The following is a 21,807-nucleotide window of genomic DNA, read 5'->3' as shown; positions in this document are numbered from 1 at the left end:
TACAAGAACTATATATATATATATATATATAAACATTTTAAACAGGAGTTTAGTATTGTTGCAGGCAATGTTTTTAATTTAAATATTTCTAGAAATTTGTATAATACTATTAACTGAAGTTTAACGTAATGTGATGGGCGTGATCTTATTTACGGGAACCTACTTTGAAGTTTAGAAAAAATTGAATACTAAATAAATCTAATCAAAAACACCTTAGGTATGGAACAAATATGCGGCCAAAAGAGAAAGGATTGAGCGTGTGACTTAAAGGAATGGAATCAAAATTGGGGGCTAAATTGATAACTACACTTATAGCATTGATAATTTTTTACAGCAAATATATATTCATTAGTTAACCAGACTGCGTTTTTTGTTCAACTTGGGGCATGATGGTGGGTAAAACAAAATTTGCGGCCTAGCTAAATAATGAATGAATATTTACTGTAAAATTCTTATCAATGCTATAAGTGTACTTACCAGTTTGACCCCTAATTTTGATTTAAGGTGTTTTTGATTAGATATCATGACTTTTTATCAATACACACCAGCACACTACACCAAGTGAGAACGTGGCACTCATTAGTAACCAACATTAACTTTAGGATCGCAACCTTATTATTTGAAATTGGCTTATACTCTACAGAACCAACCAAATTCTTTAAAATATGTGGTGCTAGTTTTTCTTCTCTAAAACAGTGCTAATAACTTCCTTTATAGTAACGCCATGGAATCTAGATTAACAGTTTCTTGTCATCACCCGCATGCACTCGTAACAGCCGTACCAAACATCATCATTTACGCTAATTGCTTAAGATAATATCATGTGACACTAAACGCCCTTTAATTAGCAGAATTTCATAAAATTTAGCATATTTGTGCTTAAAAGTTGGCAGTGAATAATGAATAATAACCGTCCACACGTATGATTGTGTTAAAAACTTGAACAAGAAACTGCTAATCTAGTTTACTTGGCCTAAACAATACTTATGTATCTGCATCAGCTTTCACCCTGTAGTTTTGCTGTCTTTAATCCAAATGACAGAAAACTAAAAATGGTTCACTTTAACTCTTAGATGAAGCTGTAGTAAAGATTTTAAGACTGATAGACCACGTGACTTTGCGCGTAGGCAAACGCAAAACTTTGGGTCAAAATTGAGCGATTTTTGAGAAAGAACTTTGCACGTGTGGCTTATGTTTAAACCAAATTTGACAGTTATAAAGATGTATCAGTGTAACAAATTTGAAAAAAAATCCATAACATTTACATTTGTTTTTTTTATGACATAAAGTTTCGTACTTTAGGTACGAAGAAAATTTAGAAGAATTTCAATCAAAATTGGAGTTTTTATATCTCGTGCATTTCATAATGTATTGCTTTGAAATTTGGTATGCTAAGTAAGGATTTGGTAGAGCACATACACCTAAAATATGTGGTGGTTTGTATTACCACATTCCAAGGTATAGAAAGTGGAAAATCGCAGGTTGTTTTGGCCGCACGACATATTACCATGTGTCTTGATAAAAAGCAAGTTAGCCTATATTGAGCTAGTGACTCTGGTAGGAGGAGTTACTGAGTGATTGGACCTGTTAGTCACTTTATGAGTAATCAATGCACGGTTTAGTCAGGTTTTCTGTTACTGATAACGAGTTAGTTACTTCAGTTTGTTTTGATAAAGAAACAATATACAAGAACTGCTATACCTATTAGCAAATCACCAAATAATTGGAATTATTCATTTCGACCTATTGGGTGGACAATGTTAAGCATTGTAGAACATGAAGTTCAAGAAATAAACTGTCTTTGTTGTCGCTATCTGGAGAGAGATCGAAAATTTAATGAAGATGGGGGAAAAAGTCGAAAGAGGACCAAAAACGAAGAGATAAGAATTTAAAAGAGATGTTATAAGAAAAAGAAACGCGATCTACAGAAGAATTCCGAACAAAAGTCAATTTGTTCCAGAGAAGATCAAGAATGGCATAGGAAATGTACAAAAGTATTACAGCACTAAGATCAAATAAGCTATGGAATATGTATGAAGGCCATTAAATCTAGGATGAAATATATAAAAACTAAATGAGTAAATGCAAGGATCAAACGAGCCATACCTACCCTCTCGCTATCTATTTCTCCTATGCTCGAGAATTTAATCTTCAAACATCATTAACTTTGTAATACTGCAGGACTTTCTTTGATTACTCTACCTACACCACTAAATAATCAAACTACATGTGGCACGCCAAGATCAACAGCTTTGCCCAATCAAAAACCAACAGACTATAAGGCATAGTAGACACAGTTTGAAATCATTTCGAAAGTATGTAGATGGAAAAGTAAAGATATGCTATTCATCTTACTTCTCATTTAAATAGACCAGCTTTGAAAACATTAAGCAATCTTCCAGCTGAGACCCATAGCTATTTGACTGCCTTTTCAAAAAGATCTATAGTTACCTCAAATGGAAGTTTCTAAAACAGTGTTTAGGGGAAAAGTAAAAAGAATGATACCTTAGCCAAATTTGTGAAGAGGTTTACTCAATTACCTTATCCAGATGATGTATAATAGTATAGAAACATCAACTATATTATTCCAATTGCAGCTTAAAGGAGCATATGGCCAGAAACTATGGCCTTTGGGGAATGAATAGTGCTCCTCAAGGATCACGGGAAAATAAACTTTTAGCAATAAGAAACCTTCCAATAATAATTAACCAAGAAGACATTTACCCCAAGAATGAATACCATAGTTAACCTGATCAAGCGGATGAACGTCATGATATGTAAGACTATTTAGTGTAGATATTATTGATTCATTTATTTTGTAATGAATATTTTTACGATTGTTTAGTTTGTTCATAACAAGAGATCTAGAAGCAATTATTTTAAAGTATATGTTATGACAAGTTTAGTTACGTAAATTGGTAAGCGTCTTATGTTGTGTCTATAACTCATTATCGTTGAGATTATAGAACATCGCGTGAAATTTATTGATACAGAGGATAGAGCGAGCAGACGATTAAGTGATAAACGTATAAATAGTGCGAGATGAGCGGGAAAAGTAGCAGACGAGAAAGTAAAGTCATGGGAAGTAGACGTTCAGCCAAGGAAAGTTAAACGTAAAGTTAACAGCCACAGAAGTGAAAGGCCAACCGATAACATAGCCCTAACGATTAATATGTTAGAGGAAAACTAACAGTTTTAAAAAGAGATGCAAAGTATAGTTTATTCTGTTAAAGCGAGTTCTAAAGTAACTGAACCAGACTGAATGCACTTTGACAAAAGGAAAAGACGATATCTGAAGTACGAGGACCAGACGATTACTGGAGGAGCAGTATACGACCGTGGTAACTCACGCTATAATTGTAAATGAATTATACACGGAATACTAGTGGATAGAAATAGAGAAAGGTAGTTCGGCTTGTCAACTGAAATTCTAAAGCAATTGAATAGGCCTAAGTGGACTTTTGAGAAGAAGAAGAGAATTATATATAGTGTTTATGATATGTATATGATCTCTATAGTCTAAATAATTTGTTGTACACACGTTTAACAAGTTCGAATACTTGTATATATTATTTTGAAAACAAGTGGAATGCGGGCTGTTTATTTTTTAATTTATCGCTAGCAAGTCGCAGACAACTACTGTAGAAGAATCTTTGATAATTTCTAGTGGATGGTAAGCTTATATATCTAAAACTGCTGTAGTAATATAAATTTTATATATCCAAACATCGAAGCGTGTTGTGTCTATTTGGAAAGCCAGATAGTGTAAATGGTGGTTTACAAACAAAAATACTACTACTATATATAATATTAAGAAGAATAAGCCCTCAATTTTGGCAAACAAACTTCACCAAACAGTAACTAATTGGATTTAATTGGCAAAATTTGTACAAAAATATTCCATCTACTCCGTCTTAAGATATTTAAAGAAACCAGACCACCTGTCAAATGGTTTCATTACTGCAAAGCTTAGCAACAACTTGTCGAACAATGGATCTACCTTTGTTCGACCTGATTTCGTAATAAAAGCTGGAAATTCGTTATAGAAATGTAACAATATTAATTGACCGGAACAGTATCGAATTAAAAAAGTTCCAGCAGAAGGAAATTTGAGGTTGCAATTATGTTGATGGTTAGGGCTGCTTTTGGAATTGGAATAAAATTCTGGCCAAGAAAAGCCATTTTCATTAGCTTATGTTAAGTTCTTTGAGTTAAGATTACCAACTGTAGTTTGGGTTTTCTGAACACTTTCCTAGGATGATTTTGTTTGATTATGCATAAGAATTTGTTTGAAACTTTAGTTTGGTTTATTCTGTTAGTTGAGATACAAAATATTGTTGAGTGGTGAGAAGACTTGTTCTTTTTCTGTCTACATTAAAGATGATTTTTATACGGTATTATTCGGCTGAATTCAAATAAGTACTACTACTGGACTCAGTATTACATCCTGCACTTTTAAAGGTTTTATACTGACGTTATACTTTCTGATTAGTTGAATAATAACCAATCATAGCGACTCACTGCGCGCTTTATTTCCGCACAATAAACGGGTGGCATTCCTTTAATATTTGCGTTTTATACCTTTTTTTTTCCTTGCAGTTTCTATGGTTACTTCCAATAATTTAGAGAATAAGAAGAGTTTCAAACACAACCATTCTGGAGTCCTAATGATTATTAACACTGTAATATATAGATAAATATGAACAAACATTCCAAAAGCTGAAAAAAAAGTGCAGCTTAAGTGTCTTGAAATTAAACAAAATCACGTAAAATTATCTATTGATAGTACTAGCAAGCAAAGCTTAATACTTACTTCATTATACAAAAGAGCAACGTACAACAAATACAGGATTTTTTAGAATTTTACCACAAGTAACTTTCTTGTTTATGCTAGGTATGGTTAAGAAATACATCAATTGCTTAACACTGTTGTAAAAATCGTTCAACAGTTAACATTCTACGGTTTTTAAGATCGAATGATAAAATTTACAAACATCAAGCATACTTTGTAATTTACAACAGTTGTACAAACATTCACAATATCCACCTTTTCTCTTTACATTCTGGCACTTCTATTGGCAGGAAAATTAGTCCACAACTGGGGCAGGCATAGTTACTTTAAAAAAATATACACATCTATATCAGAAATCCCACAAAAATATTTCCGAAATCATCAGTTTTTAACTTACATCAACATAATATGTTTTTAAAGAGACAGCAAAAGTAGTCACCATCACTTAATCAAACTGATTCAAAACCATCTTGTACAACAAAACATGAAACGGATCTGGAGCAAACTGTTGTCAATAAACAATCAATCGTTTAGATAGGCGTACTGTACTGGCTTGCATCGTATCTTATACTATGATAAATTTGGATATACAGGGAGGAGTAATTAGCAACTTAAAGATATCAAGTCCTTTATCTAAATTGTTTTGTTAAACCCATCGTTTATATCAGTGACTGGAGAATTCATTCTTAATATAACTATCATGCCCTCTATTACGTTTCTTGTTAAAGGTGCGAAACTAATAGTATGTTGGGCAAAGAAAATAACATGTCAAAACTTTTGTTACGTTCAAACTATTCAATGTTGGGTTATGAAAGTGTTGAAACAGCATAAAACTATTCATTATTGGGACACGTTAAACACTATTCAGTGTTGAGATACGCGTCAAACTATTCAGTGTTAGGATACAACATGCAATAGTAATGGACGATTTATTATTAATCAAGTTGTTAAGAGCTTTATTTATCCATTTCAAGGTTACTGGTGAAGAGTAGAGTTTTAAAAACTTGTCTAATGAAAAAATTCTTACAAAATCTATTTTTTTCAGACTAGAAATTGGTGAAAGTCATCAAATTAGTTGTCTTCATTATTATTATCTAACACCTGTAGATTGATAAAAATAAATTATCAATATTTGTACTTGCTTAAAATCATGAACTATGAGTTATTTCGAAGTGAATACACCATTATGTATTTCAGTACTTCTCAGACCAAATTTCTCAACAATTTTTTGGCTTATATAGAGGTAATTACTATCTGGTTGCTTTTGATATCACCAACAATCTTGTAATACCTCCACTATTACTCTACTAATAAAGAGTGTCTCCTGGTATTATGGACTTACATAATACATTTTTAATCTTTGTGTTACAGTAAAAAAAGAAAATTAAATTACACATACTTTAACCAAGTTTTATTTACCAGTGATCCAGTACATAAATTTTATGATACAAAGCTTTTCTTAAAAATACCACAGATTCACAATCGAGCCCCATGAAAATAAAATGTTAAATAATCTACCATTCAACATTCAACCACTTGACAGAACAAATTCTTGGTATTTTTACTAACTATCAACCAAAGCACTTCTTAGGGTAGTCTTGGTTTACCATTCACAAAGTCACACAGAGGTTATTACACACACCACAATTTAATGGACCTCTTCTGTTACAAGGTTAGGTTTTAGAAACAATAGCACTCTTCTTCCTTGTAATATTTCTCCAACACTCGTGTAATTACAAAAACTAACTTTCTTGAACTTACTCATCATTATATTAATTCCGAATAATTAGTACATTAACCTGGGAGAGCAGAAAATAATAAATCTACAAGATGCTTAAAAACTTCTTTTTAAAGCAAAATCCATTAAAAAACGTTAATTCATAACACTAATTCACAAAAAACTTCACTGCAATTTTTCTTTTAAGATTAGTAATGCAATGTAAAGAAAAAAAATACATGAAAATCCATTTCTAGTGTACAACTTTGTAAAGGAATAAACATACATGGGATATTACCAAGGACAGTGTGATCACAGTACTTAAAACAAAAATCAACTTAGTGAGATAATACAATTATCAATGTGCAAAATTGCACTTTATTTTTAAACCCACCTTACAAATAAACTTAAAAAACAACACAAAAGTCTAGAAAGTAGTAACTAAATTACTTTTTTTTTCCAAAATCACAGATACTCTAAATGACTCACACCATTAATATGTAATGTTTGTTTCCTGACACCAAACTCAAGCTAAACACAAGATTAAAGACAGGAATTAAGCATTTTCTTCAATATTACGGAAAGGTGTGTAGGTGGCCGATTCACGGTATTTTTTCATTGCGTAAGGTACAAGGTAGGCCACCAAAATGCCACAGATAAATGCTAGTGGTATGGCAAGTCCCATAGCAACAGGAGAAACTATAAGAGAAAAAAAAAAAATTTAAAACAAGAAACACCTCCTTAGAACATTATATGGATTTCAGGGTTGTAGCTACGGTGGGCAGGGCTGCCCAGGACTCCCGTGCAATGCCATCCGAAACTAACTATCACTGAAAAAAACAAAAACAAAATAAAAAACAGAGTTCACCAAAGCACAAAAAATTTCTTTGGCAATGTAGCAGTACAGTTTTCTTTGCAATTAGCTTGTTAAGAACAAACTTTTCCTGAAAAGTCACAAAGCAAATAACCTTTGCACTAAAATACTTTTCAAGAACAGTCAATAGGAAACAAAACCTGCACACAAAACTGAACAAACAGCCCACACCATGCTAATTCACTTGTACTTAGCATGGCACATCAGACAATATCATCCATAGTGGATAACATACAAAGCACATTTTCTTTCCAATAAAAGTTTATGTGGTGCATAAAAATAGTTTCAAAATTTTATGGATATCTAAAATATAAAAGCATATCAGTGTGTTTTTTGCATAAAAACTTTTTTAAACTTATGGTGACTAGTCTGTATCAATTACCTGCTGTTAAAGATAGATCAATCAGAAAAACTAAACAGCCTAGAGTAAAATTTGTCTCCACCTTTAATTTTTTAGACTCGTTCATCTTATGACACATGTTTACCTAGTGACTGCTTGTGTGGAGTGTTTTACTGGACTTTCCTAGGGAATTCACAAATTTTAAAAGTCATTAAAATAACGATTTCGTTTTTCCTGGCCACGGGGAGGGGTTCGATGGTGGCAGCCACAGGCATGTATCTATGGGCTAGACTGGTTTTTACCACCCACCACTCAAATCATTCTAGCTACAACCCTGATGGATCTATTTTAATAATTCATATGATCTCCATTATTGATGTTTACTTCAAGAATAAGTATCTACTCACTGCTACATTTCTTACATCTTATTAAAAAATCAAACAAGTATGAATTCTTCTCTCTCTCTCTAAAATACTTCTGAAATGAAATGGCATTTATAAAATTCCTTTTTTTCCCACCTGTACATATCTTTTTAATACTAGTAAGATGAATGTTTTGGATTATGACAGTAATAAGTGACACTAAAAAACACAAGTTGTATGAAGGGAACTCAAAACTGATACTTTGTTAACCCTTTTGAATCAGTTATAATGCTAAATACAAAATGACATTTTGTGTTGTTCAATCTACAGTATAGGAAAGGTATTATTAATAACATAACTTCCTACCCCAAGTAGTGGTAAAACTAATATACATGGAAAAACAAAGTCTACCACTAAATAATCACTATATTTGTTTACAAATTACTTTACTCTCTTAAAAAAAGAAATATTCAGCTTACTTCCACTAGATTTTGAGGGCTCAGTGGGGGAAGGAGTGGGCTGGATTGCAGTGCAGTTCTTTTCATCTGAGAAGTCCCCACAATCATTTACACCATCACAAATCCAGTCAGGGTGTAAACAAATTTTGTTTTCACACTGCATGCTTGGACCACAGGCTGTGAAAATTAAACCATTCAATCAGTGTGAGATCTGAGGAACATTTTACCAATTCTTATTGTTGAGAGGCTCTTCCCATGGCTGAAATGCTCAACAATTATGGTGAGTGGTATAAGTAGCTCATATCTTTGGTTCTGAGTGAAACCAAGAATGCAACACAATTAACTTTTTTTAAAGTCATGAAATAATTTAAATTGATAGATTAACTTAAACTTTTCCCATCACTGTGGATGGGTACTTTTGCTTTAGTTTAATAGTAGGATATATAATAGTTCTATATATATATATATATATGGTATAACTACATTGTCAGTTAAAGTATAATTATTTTATTTGCTATATTTACATTTCTTGTTGCTTCCTAAAGTCTTATTATTACTGAAGTTTCTCAAGGCTTATTGTGTTTACTTTTGACTTTTACACAAGATTTAACTTTTTTATAACTTTCTATTTCCTGTTTCATGTGTTTTGCTAAGTGCCAGAAGTTAAAGCAGTAGTAGTTATTTTAGACAAACATCATATGTTTAACATTGTCTTCTTTGTAGTAAAATTATATTTTAATTACCTAACCAATACTCTAGCTATTTATTATACAATTAAGGTATTAATTTACTTCCTTATTTATTATTTTGTATCTTATAAACATTAGTTTTGGGCTGTACTGTTGGTATTGTCATATGTGAGCCTACACATCTAGTGGGTACTCATTTGGCCACAAGACTTTTTTTAAGAATGACTGTGGAAAGTTTTCCTTATGAACAGTTTTACTAATATTATGTTGTTTAACAAACTTTAAATCTACAACAGTACCTACAGTATATTAATGGCATCATTCGATATCAGCTGTTATCTGTCAGTTACAATTTTAGTGCAACAACAACACCCACAGTTACGTGTTAACTGTTAGTTATAACTCCAACACAACATTATTGAATGTTGTGTGTTAACTGTGAGGTATGATTCTAGCACAATGACATCACCCAATATTGGGTATTAACTGTTAGTTATGATACAAACATAATGACATTACCTTATGCTGGGTGTTAAATGTAACAGTAATACAAAAAAAAAACTGTTATATATATAAAATATTCCCTTTACAGAGGGTTGATCATGTTAAATTATATTTTGAATATGTAGATCAGCAAGTCACATGACAAACACAGATAATATAAAGTTAAGACATGTATCAAATTAAATTCTGACATTGGACGGCTTTTCATACATAGTATGATACCATCACAAATTGATCATTTCGAAAAATGTATGTAACCGCTTTTCTGACAAAATATTCATACACTCAGACCATACAGATGTGTTAAGTTGGGGATTTAGAATTTCCAAGATGAGGCAAGAATCCACGAATGCAAAAGTCAGTGGCAAAAGCTATCCACATGCCGCAGGGAACAGTAGAGAACATAATCAAGAAGGATTTCCATCTGTAAAAATAGCACAAGTAACAAACTGTTTCCATGACATATGGAGCAAAAGAAAATCGACTGTATGAACGGCACTTAGCTAGGGGAAAATGGCAGTATATGGTAACATTTGAACAAGTCTCATATCATTTTCTACTAGTCAATGGGCAAAAAAATTTCCAAAAGAAGTATATAGCATATCACAAAACCTTTTCAAAGGATTCAAGATCATGTTGGATACTGCTCTAGTGGCAAATTAGGGATCAGAAGAGTGGTTATAAAAAATCAAGCTCTTATTATAAGACCATTATTCTGAATTATCTGTACCATACAAAAATATAAGCTCTGTACGGAAATTAGGACCATAGTTCATATGTTCACCAGGAAGATGCTTCCAATCATACTGCTTGTTCAACAATCACATATCTATATCAGCTGGAGAATGAAACCGCATTCAAAATATTTATGGCTGGTGTTATCAGAATAGCCCATAAAATATGGATCTGAAAAAAGCTGTAAAGATCACTGTCAAGAAGAGATGATGCTTGCAGTAGCTTCATTTCAGGATAAGTATGATTAATTGATTAAGAATGATAGAAAACATATAAAGTACCTTACAAGACAGCTTTTAAAATACCCAGCACCGTGTCCAAAATTCAAAGAATGAAATGTGAATCTCAATGTTCCTCTGGTTAAATTTAGTTCACCTAGGACAAGTAGTATTTAAGATATATTCATTTTGTATAAGAGGTTTTTTTTTATAATTACCCTGCATGTATAGGGTAATTATTTTACTTTATTATTCAGATCCCTATTCTTCTGATGTGAGATAAGTTCAATAAACATTTCTGTAATGATCAGTCAGTATTTCTACCTTAAAAAACCTAGGTCTTAAAGCTACAATTATATCACTTCTTACAAAATAAATATAGCTTACATTTTATTGCATAATGAACAGTAACATTTGCTGATGTATTCTTGGCTGGCTGGTAAATAATCAAAAGCTCATTGGTTCTGCTCCATATACTTGAGGCTGTAAGGTTTGTAATCTGTGTATCTCGTACTGAACCTCCATCATATATCTTCAGTATACTGAAAATAAATGTTCATTAGTAAAATTTAAAACCATGAATCTTACATAAACACAAAAAACAATACAAACTTATTACCACCACCTTATGAATCTTACATAAACACAGAAACAACACAAACTTATTACCACCACCTTATGAATCTTACATAAACACAGAAAACAATACAAACTTATTACCACCACCTTATGAATCTTACATAAACACAAAAGACAATACAAACTTATTACCACCACCTTATGAATCTTACATAAACACAGAAAACAACACAAACTTATTTTCACCACCTTATGAATCTTACATAAACACAGAAAACAACACAAACTTATTTTCACCACCTTATGAATCTTACATAAACACAGAAAACAACACAAACTTATTACCACCACCTTATGAATCTTACATAAACACAGAGAAATTAATACAAATATATTATTACCATTTTGTAAATCTTGTATAAACTAATCTTTCACCTACAGTTGAGATATGATGTGTTCATATCATATCTTTATTTTTATCAACACTCATATTTTTAGACAAAAACCTTTCTAACCTCTTTATATCTAATTGGTTCTTCTTGTATCGCACTATGGAAATTAGTCACACCCACAACATTCCTTGAAAATCTAATCAAAACACTTCTAGGCTGTCACCGTAGTTGACCTTGATGTCGCTCCACCAAACATTTTCTCATACTTCACTTTTAATCATTCCCAGTTTGCCCACAATGAATAAAGGCCTATCTTTCAAAGGTGCTCAAGTTCTAGCATTTCTTATTTTTGTAAATACAATACTGAACAATGTAGACAAGTTACAAACCATACAGATCCATTTTGTGTTCTTACTTGCTTTCAATTTTGAAGGTTCCACTATGATATAAAAGTGTTGTTTTAAGCTCTAGAATATGCAACACAACCTTTGTTCAAAATAGAAATTGGTGTGATTACAAAAAAAAACAAGAAAAGAACCAGCATAATTTGTTTGATACTTTTTACATTGGCAAGATTTATCAGTGCAACTACGTGGGACATGTAAAAAAATAAAGTTTGTTGGTTTCTAGCACACACACACACATGCATAACCAAAAAACCAGGCAGAAACAGATTCTGTTAACAATCAAAGTTCAATACCAACTAACCTTTTATCTTCTGGTTTTTTAATAGAAAATGTAATAATGTTGACAGCATCTCCTTTAGTGGGTGGTACTCGGATGATCCAAACACACGAGGTAACATTTGGTCTAATTTCAAGTTTTCCAGAATCGTTTGTATGTACTCCACCACAGTCTGAAGACAAAAAACATAAATCACAAATATCACACAAAGGTGAGAGTGCTGCTATATAAAAGCTAGGTTTAAAACAATCAACATTAAAAGAGGAAAAAATTCAGTTTAGCATTACCTGGATTACACAAGTTAATTATATACTGCAAAACTATCACATTGAAAGTTACGGACAATAAAATAGCATTTCATTAGACATAAACAATACATATTCATGGATAAACTATTGAAATGTCTGGCTTTGGAAAAGATTAGAGCATGAAGTATTTCCAATATTTATAAGAATTTTAATTAATTTGAGTTTTTCATTTTTAAATGGTATAACAAAAACATTAATTTAAAACAATGCAGAATTAGATTACGTACTTTTATATAATAACCAACTAAACACGAATATATGTGAAATTAACAGCAAATGTACCAAAAATTATATTAAGTTCAAATAACACATGGAGTTGGAGTTTGAATGAGGCACAATAAGGTACACATAAAATACATTAGTTATTTACTCAATTTTATTATCTTCTATGATTATTTTATTTGAATTGACTTTATTATTATTTATAAGAACTAGACTTCTTTTCCCTAGAACTAGTACTGTAACCACAGTGTCAATAGGAGAAAATTACATTACTAATTCTAAAAAAACACAAGTGAAAACAAAAGAAAATGTGTAACTGAAGCAAAATATAAAAATACTTACTATAAAACTACACAAAAATAATTTTAAATTAAAACCCAAAACTTTGAAACAAAATATTGATATTTCTATTACATTTCACCAACATTACTTACCAAGAGCTGTTACCATGATTTCAAATCCTCTTCCAACAGTCAGATTTCCAACAGAATAAGATAAAAAGTTTATTTCTTTCTGTGGTTTTAAAAGAAAATCATTTGGAAGAGATGAATTCTTTTCCCCAAGGACAACAGTTTCTGTTTCTGTCCCATTCAAGACTCCCTGTATAGAAAGTGTGTGATTCTGAGTTAAGTCCAGGCTGTTAAAAGTGATGTGAAGAAGACCACTTTTACTTCCAGGAATGCCAATGTTCCAAAGACACTCTGCTCCAAGTGGATAACTGTCAGGAAAGTTTGGAGAGGACACTGTGCTGTACTCTCCTAGAGTCATGTTCATTTGTTTCTTACAAGCTAAAAAATAAAAGTATTTCAAAGCTGATAATTGTGTCAGAATCCTAACTCAGATTACTAACAAGACTTACCAAGTAAGCTATAAATATAGTTGCATATGACCAAACAAATCTAGTGCTATTCCACAAAACTGAAATACAGATTGGAAAATTTCAAGAAAGACCTTTTCTGCTGTCAGTATAATTTCAAGATTGATTAGCATAAGTTGCTAATCAATTTTTCAAAAGCAATTTAAGCCTTGGACTAAGATTATGAAAAAACAAGTTTTGTACTGCTTTTTTCATGAATAGTTGAACAATTCAGAGAATGTGAAATGCATAAGTACCAAAATGTTTCTATAAATCTTTATCTAGGTAACTGAGTATCTTTGATTATGAGTAGTACTTATGATTTCATTGAGCTTCTGGCATTCTTACAATTAAGAACAGTGAATATTATCCTTATATAATTGGCTATGAACAATTTTTTACTATATTCAAAAAATGATATCTTAAATCAAAAATGTATCAAACAAGGATTTCTCAGTCTTCCTATTACTATTCACAAGTACATAGATAAATGTGTCTTACCAGGACTGGTATCATAGCTGGCTGCTAGGACTTTATTATGTCCTGTGCAGTTACCTCGTGACACAGCAACATAGGCTCCAGTTTTAGCAGGCAGATACAGGATGGGAACAAAATTTGTTTTTGCTGTGATTGTTGCTACTTTTGTCATCTGTTCATCCAGTTTTGACAACTTAATTTGATCTCCATCAAGCAAATTGAGAGAATTCATTTTCAGAACTAAATTATCTGAAGAAATAAAAGAAGAATATAAATTAGAAGACCAACTGAAATATCTACTAAATTCATAATGATAATCATGCAACAGATATTTCACCACATGAAGAAAATCCATTTCAAACTTAACCTTCACACCAAATAATACCTCTAGTTTATCTCAACTACTTATTCATTCCAAGCTTGCCTTAAGGTGAATGATAAATAAAGTGGAATTAGCTTGAATATATTTTAAATACCAAACTCAAAATATCCATATAGAAAAATTTAAATTTTATTAGATCAAATGAGATGTTACTATTTTTATCATGATAATCTTTAATAAAAGCTTAAGGTTAACGTTCAAAGTCGTTTTGAGAGTATTGCAGTACTAAAAAAGATATTTTTTAATTGTATTTGTATAAAATGCTTATTATAGCAAGAAAGTTTTCAATGTGAGGAAAAACCAACTTTTATAGCAAACAGTTTTAAACTCAAAACATTGGTAAATTAATGCTACAATTTTTTTATAAAAATAACTACATTCATGCTGGTCACTCTGGAGAAACAATGATAAAATGATTTTAAACAATTCTAAAAGTACTAATTAAATTTCATGGCACCAAAATACAAAACCTTTTCACCTGCTAACAGAAATACTTTACCTGTACTATTGACTCTAGCAGGATTAATATGTGGTATTACCCATGTACACGTATGGTTACAGTTGCCTGATAAAGTGAAGACGTCACTTTTTTCTGTACTTACACTATGACAACCTTTAAAAGAAAAAGAGAAAAACAAACACCGGTTCAATTGTGTAATGTTGAAAAAACATACATCAAATGTGCAAAAGAGATAAAGTGAAATACCTTGAAGGTTTAATCCACATGAATTAGAATTGTGTTACAATTTCCTTGAAATGTCCATGTCAATAAGTATTCAAATAACAGTTTAGGAAAGAAAGAAATGATAATATGGTGCACATTGTGTGCAACACAAAATTCAATTTACCCAAACATATGAATATTCAACTATAATGAAACATTTTCCAAATAACGCTTATATGTTTTAAAACTATTATATGAAAAGTACAATCTTAATAAGACAAAAACTATTTGTGTATATTACATCTAAAGAACTTGCAAGTTTCTCATATTTACAAAGAAGAAAATTAAAATTTGTAAATATTAAATCACGAAGCCCAAACAAGTTTCCCTTTCACAGAACAAAAAGTAAACAAAAAATGGATACAGAAAAACCATATTCAAGACAAAGGAAACTATTTGGTTGTTGGCTCAGTACAATCTCAACAGATAACACGATCATTGAAAAAATCAAGCTTATCACTGAAAACAGCAAAGCCTTATAGATTAATCACATACTTAAGACACACTTTACTCTTCATCCATTAAAATTAAAACATTTTTCAACCAAGTTGAAACAAATAAACCAAAATCAGGAGTTGGAAAATGTTGGAACATGACCTAAAGTACAATAAGAGCTATTCAATAAAACTTGATCTAATGAACCAAAATGTTAAAAGCTGATTGGTGAAACTTGATATAACAAACCCAAAAGTTAAAAGCTTCTAGACAGAACTTGATCTAACGAACCAAAGTGTTAAAAGCTCCCTGTGAAACTTGATCTAAGGAATTAAAATGTTTATAGTTTCCGGGTGGAACTTGATCTAAGAAATTAAAATGTTTATAGTTTCCGGGTGGAACTTAATCTAAGGAACCAAAATGTTTATAGTTTCCGGGTGAAACTTGATCTAAGGAACCAAAATGTTTATAGTTTCCGGGTGAAACTTGATCTAAGGAACCAAAATGTTTATAGTTTCCGGGTGGAACTTGATCTAAGGAACCAAAATGTTTATAGTTTCTGGGTGGAACTTGATCTAAGGAATTAAAATGTTTATAGTTTCCGGGTGAAACTTTATCTAAGGAACCAAAATGTTTATAGTTTCCAGGTGGAATTAAAATGTTAAGAGTCTCTGGGTGGAAATGTTGAGGTTATGTAGAAAATCACATTAATGACCAAAGAGAGAAGGTTTTTTTTAGCCTTTGAACAAGATTTGAGATTAGAGGCTTTCTCAACATTTAATCATATTTTTGATAAGTAAAAACAACTTGCAAAAAAAATAAAATAAGAAACAAAAACCAAATATTTTGAAGTATGTTTGATGGCATTAAAAGTTTCACTTCAACTAAAAGGAATAAATTGATCAAATAAAGAATGCACTGTTTAAAACTATAATAAACCTAATACTATTGTCTTATGACAATTATAAAATCTCTATATATAAGGTTATTCTTAGCATCAACTCAAATAATTCTCTTAGTATAGTGCATTAATAAACATTATAATATTAAATTTTACTTAAATCTTAGTAACACAAAAAAATAAATGGGCAACAGCGGGCTAAAATATTTTTGAAAACTGAGTGAAACTGTATGGAAAAAATTACCCTTAACCCTCAACATTACTATAACTTTTTTGTTAAATATGGGACAGAAACTAACCTTTTGGAACACCTGTAAAATTTCCCGAGAAATTTTCAATGCCTGTGAAGTTGTGAGAAATAATCATCATCTCAGATGTAGAAGAGACTACTGGATAACTTGGTTTACTATTCTTCACAATGTTTGCTATCAGAGGAGAATTTTTGTAAAAAGCACTATATACTTCAATAAACGAGCCTGGTGACAGCATAGAAGAATTGGAAATCGTTAGCATTACTTGTTCATCATCTTTGACCTTGATCAGGGATACAGTATCTTTAGAAGAATTCAAGTTTATGGTTCCATTGTTTTTAAAGTAACCTCCTCCACCTATTCATATAAAGAAAAGTATGTTAAGTTTTACATACAAAAAAATCAAGAGATTTTAAACTATGAAATAATAATTTGATGCATTTATAAAGTCAAGTGGTGGACATTGTAGTATACTCACCGTAAGATGAAACTTGAATGGTAAGATTAACTGGAAAAGCTTCAGTCTGAAACGGGTTGGTGTAAGTTACAGTCATATTGTTTCCACTAGTTCGAATATATTTATCTAAAATATATGAACAAAAAAAAGTGAAATTAATAAGAATTATTGGATGAGGCAAATGCAAACTCAGGTCAGCTCACTTTCCCTTCAAGTTTATTTTTTTAAATTATAAATCATGTAAAAATTTCCATCTTATTTGTCTTAGTAAAATATTAAAAGTTCAAGTTTAGTAAGTTCCAGATTATTAGTTATGTCAGGCTTACCGAGTTCCAGAGAATTAGTTTGTGTGTTAAGGTTACCCAGTTACAGAGTACTATTTTATGTGTCAGGCCTACCTAGTTCCAGAGCATTAGTTTATGTGTGTCAGGGTTATCAAGTTCCAGAGAATTAGTTTGTGTGTTAAGGTTACCCAGTTACAGAGTATTATTTTATGTGTCAGGCCTACCTAGTTCCAAAATATTAGTTTGTGTGTTAAGGTTACCCAGTTTCTAGAAAAAAAGACTTGTAATGTTTACTAAATTCTTCAAGAATTTTGTAAAGATACACAAAACATAGTAAACATTGTTAAAAGTTATAGTATGGAAACCCTTGTGGTCATGTGATTGGTGTAATCCACCAAGGCAGTAGGAAGGGTTAATATCTGAAAGAGAATTAAACATAAATGCACAGACTTAACAACAAAGATTCATATAGAGTGAAATGTCTAAATTAATTATTTTTAAGAAAATATCTTACAAAATAAAACAAACTAAGTTTTTTTCAATCTATTCCTAACTGTGATAAACAAGAACGTGGTATATTTTACAAAAGAAATCTACCTATAACACTGAATACCAAGATAATATAAAACAATACTTGCTTTGGTAAAATCACATTAGGTATAAAGTAATTGTGTAGGTTTTGTTTTAACGTAAAACCACATGATGGTTCTCCAAGTTCCACATGAACCCTAACCTGTTGTATTACATGCCCTTAAGCTTACGACCGAGTGACCAGGTTATATGGCTTTATCAAATGAAGCTGTATTCCTTGAAGAAGAAAGATTTTAATGCAAAAGAAATAAATTACATCTTCCTTTGTACCTTTAATACTTGTATCACTGTTGGCAGAAACTTTAATAAGATTGTTGCCTGAGAGCTTTCGATCCCCATCAAATACACTGATCTCGTCCAGTACTCCCTTAAATTGCAAGTTCTGAAACGTTAATCCCAGCACAGTTTTATTCACCCCATAGAATATCCAATGACAGTTTTCTCCAGTGAAATTAGAAGATTTCAGAGTGATTGATGAATTCAAGACAACCCCTCCACTGCAATCTAAAGTTAAAAAAATTAAATACATTAAAGAACTCAGTGTTGTGTATTCTACAAGCACACCTTACTGAATTACTAATAAAAGTTATATAACAGAATTTGTTTCAGATTTATATGTTAGGGGATGTGTAGCTTTTATCAAAATGTTTTTGGCAATTACAACTATTACATAACTGAAGCTCTAAATCAATGCAAAAACAAAACAAATATGTGAAAACAAATGAAAAACAAGAACATATTTTCACAAGTTTTAAGACTAAGGTGTATTTTTCTGACAGGTGTGTAACTAAAGAACACAAAGGGAATATATTACAATTTCTGAAGAACAAGGTTAACTCATATTAACACAAAGAATATTAGTAATGTATAACATCTGCTTAGCACACAACATAAAGTTTACACCAAATTATTTTTTATAATGTTTATACCACAGTACAGATGAGTTCATCCTACATAAATTTAAATAACTACAGATAAAAAGAAGAGATCATTGTAAGTAACAAAAATTTTTTTTGTATCAAAATTACCTATATCTTTATCAATATCAAACATACCTTTAGAGACAGTGTTTGTGATAAAATTAAATGCTTGACCCAATTCTAAACGGTGAAGTACCAAAGTCATTTGAAGTCTAGCACCCAAGAGGTCCTGTGGCAAGTTTGTTCCTAGAGACAATTTATACATATCTCAGTTTTACATGGTGAAAAACAATGGAATAAATCTCTGACAAACAAATTAATTTTATACTGTTTAAAATATTTTTGTGGTTTCAGTCTTTTCGTCACAGAAATTGATTTGCGTAGTCATTTTTTAAAAGTTAAATGATTTTTTTCCCCTCAAATTCTGTTTTTATTAGTATTTTATATAAAAACCTATGGGAGATGTTTTTTCTTGCACACCATCTAACTATATATACCAAAGATTAAAACACTAGGTCTGCTACATTCAAATTATTTGGTTCTTACTATATTACTTCCATCAAAATATTATTAAAGGATGACTTATTAAGTTATACTTAACATACTGGTTCTAGACACAATTCATTAATTTGCTACTGGCCAATATTAACTACATGCTATACTTCAGTCAAGCTGTTACTTAAACAGTAAAATGGTTATGAGAGGACTTGAATTTTTCTGCTTGTTTATTTCAGTCTTGAAAGTTTTCAAATGATTAACTACTTTCTGAATGTGAACCAAGTGTAACTATTTTACAACTTACTATTAAACAAACTATTGCTACTTATCTAATACTTTACATTTAAGTTCTACGACCTTATTTTTCTTCTTTATAACTTACCATCTGACAGTATGAGATTTTTATTCATTTTTGTGTACTGAGTGCACATGAACATTTTCATAAAAGAGGTCACATTTCTGAGCCTGTTACTCCATTTTTAATCCATGTGTGCATTATCTTTATGCAGGAGAAAATGTTTATTCCTTAAAATGTATAATGTGCTTTATCTGTGCTTTACAGTTTACATACAAATGTTAATGAGATACAAGTTCAATGCAACATTGTATCAATACATGTGTATGTAATGCATTTTGAATGCCTAGTCTCAAACACTGATGCAATTGAATAAGGTAATAATTTAAGATTTATGTACATAAAATAATATTTGTATTGTTATATTATTACCTCAAACAGTTTTAAAGAATACAAATTTATTTTAACTGACTTAACCCTCTTTCCACAGGCATCCTTTACTGTGCAGGACACAAGGTTTTAGTGTCATACATAAAAAATTGTATTTAACTACTTTTTATGTTATACAAATTAGTATAGCATAAGATCTTAGCTAATAATCCATATTTTAATAGCACATAAGTTTTAATTTCTTAATTCTATAAGGCAATATTTAAAAAATCCTGAATTTCCGCTAGTGTGACATATTTTATCTAGGTATCTTCCCTATTCTATTTTATCCACCACCCCTCCAATAAGTATAAAATTCATCGTAAATTATGCACTATAAAATCATCATTGCTCAGGCAATCCATAATTTTTATAGTCTTCAATTTTATTTGGTTACAGAGCTATCAAATAGAAAATCATACCCCCTCCTGCCACACCCTCTTTAATTATATATTACCTATGACCAATAGAAAGCCAAGGTTTTCATCTACCAAATGATATATTGAATAACAGTGTGTTCTGAATAGATAAGTATCAATTTCAATTGTAGTACAGGTTTGGTTCACACGGGAATAGTAAAGACTAGCTTTGTAACAGCTCTTGTTGCATATTTAGAAAGCCAGAAAAAAATTTTAAGAGTTAGGGGACATTGTCTACTTTTTGAACGTTAATAGTCTATATTCTTTGGTGCATTATTTAATTAAATAAGAATTATTTAGTGCATTACAACCATTAGTATAAAAAAGTAGGGTTAAATGTCTTCGACAATTGAAAGCATGAAAAAAACAAAGATTGGGGAAGTACTTTATTTCTTCTTTTTCATGTTTATTTTTTATTTATTATTATAAAAGCAAATAAAATTACAAAATAGGTATCTTTTTAGATTAGTTAAGATTAGATTAGGTAAAATAAATAATAATAATATAATAAAAAGGTTTCACGAGTCACACACATGAGCAGCTCGTGGGTAATGTAATTCGACAGCATAACAGCATGTTCCCCGAGTTATTTACATATATAATGGCTAGGATAGTAGTTACACATGTTTCAAATGGCAATGAAACTTAATTACAAATAGATGTATACTGTTATGAGCTTAAAGCTACATAGGATAAACAAATGTAGTTTCATGTAATAATTTGAAATCATTCTAGAAAGAAAAAAGGTAATTTTGATTTTTTTTCTGTGGTTATAAGGTCGGCAAAATTGACCAATCCTATATAGAGATAGGATAGAGAAAATATAAAGATGTACTGAAAAAGAACGTTTGAAATGTATTTAGGAAGTTTTAGAGATTACACAAAGAAAATATGAAATTTTTGAGCTGAAATATTTGTAATCTTAACATGAAAATTACTTTGCATACGGATTATTCAAACAAATCTTCAATATATTCATGGACAAATCTTTATTTTAGTTTATTAAAAATACTT

General features: G+C 30.8%; 1 protein-coding gene across 2 annotated transcripts in view; it reads right to left on the bottom strand.

Moving 5' to 3' along the window:
* Positions 1 to 6,186: 6,186 nt before the first annotated feature.
* Positions 6,187 to 21,807, bottom strand: part of LOC106462713 (cubilin-like) — a 31,251-nt gene continuing 15,630 nt past the window's right edge. For both annotated transcript variants that reach the window (XM_013922657.2, XM_013922658.2), the window contains exons 7-17: positions 19,288 to 19,398; positions 18,503 to 18,736; positions 17,379 to 17,483; positions 16,949 to 17,257; positions 15,089 to 15,202; positions 14,232 to 14,456; positions 13,309 to 13,662; positions 12,369 to 12,516; positions 11,077 to 11,231; positions 8,565 to 8,720; positions 6,187 to 7,208 (exon numbers count right to left, since the gene is read on the bottom strand). In XM_013922657.2, the coding sequence (XP_013778111.1) occupies positions 7,066 to 7,208; positions 8,565 to 8,720; positions 11,077 to 11,231; positions 12,369 to 12,516; positions 13,309 to 13,662; positions 14,232 to 14,456; positions 15,089 to 15,202; positions 16,949 to 17,257; positions 17,379 to 17,483; positions 18,503 to 18,736; positions 19,288 to 19,398 (2,054 nt within the window). In that variant the 3' untranslated portion in view covers positions 6,187 to 7,065. The remainder of the gene's footprint in view (positions 7,209 to 8,564; positions 8,721 to 11,076; positions 11,232 to 12,368; positions 12,517 to 13,308; positions 13,663 to 14,231; positions 14,457 to 15,088; positions 15,203 to 16,948; positions 17,258 to 17,378; positions 17,484 to 18,502; positions 18,737 to 19,287; positions 19,399 to 21,807) is intronic.

Source organism: Limulus polyphemus, unplaced genomic scaffold (assembly GCF_000517525.1).
Source record: "Limulus polyphemus unplaced genomic scaffold, Limulus_polyphemus-2.1.2 Scaffold1230, whole genome shotgun sequence".
NCBI classification, from domain to species: Eukaryota; Metazoa; Arthropoda; class Merostomata; order Xiphosura; family Limulidae; genus Limulus; species Limulus polyphemus.
The sequence above is the reverse complement of the archived record's forward strand: the minus strand, read 5'-3'. Positions and strand labels throughout refer to the sequence as shown.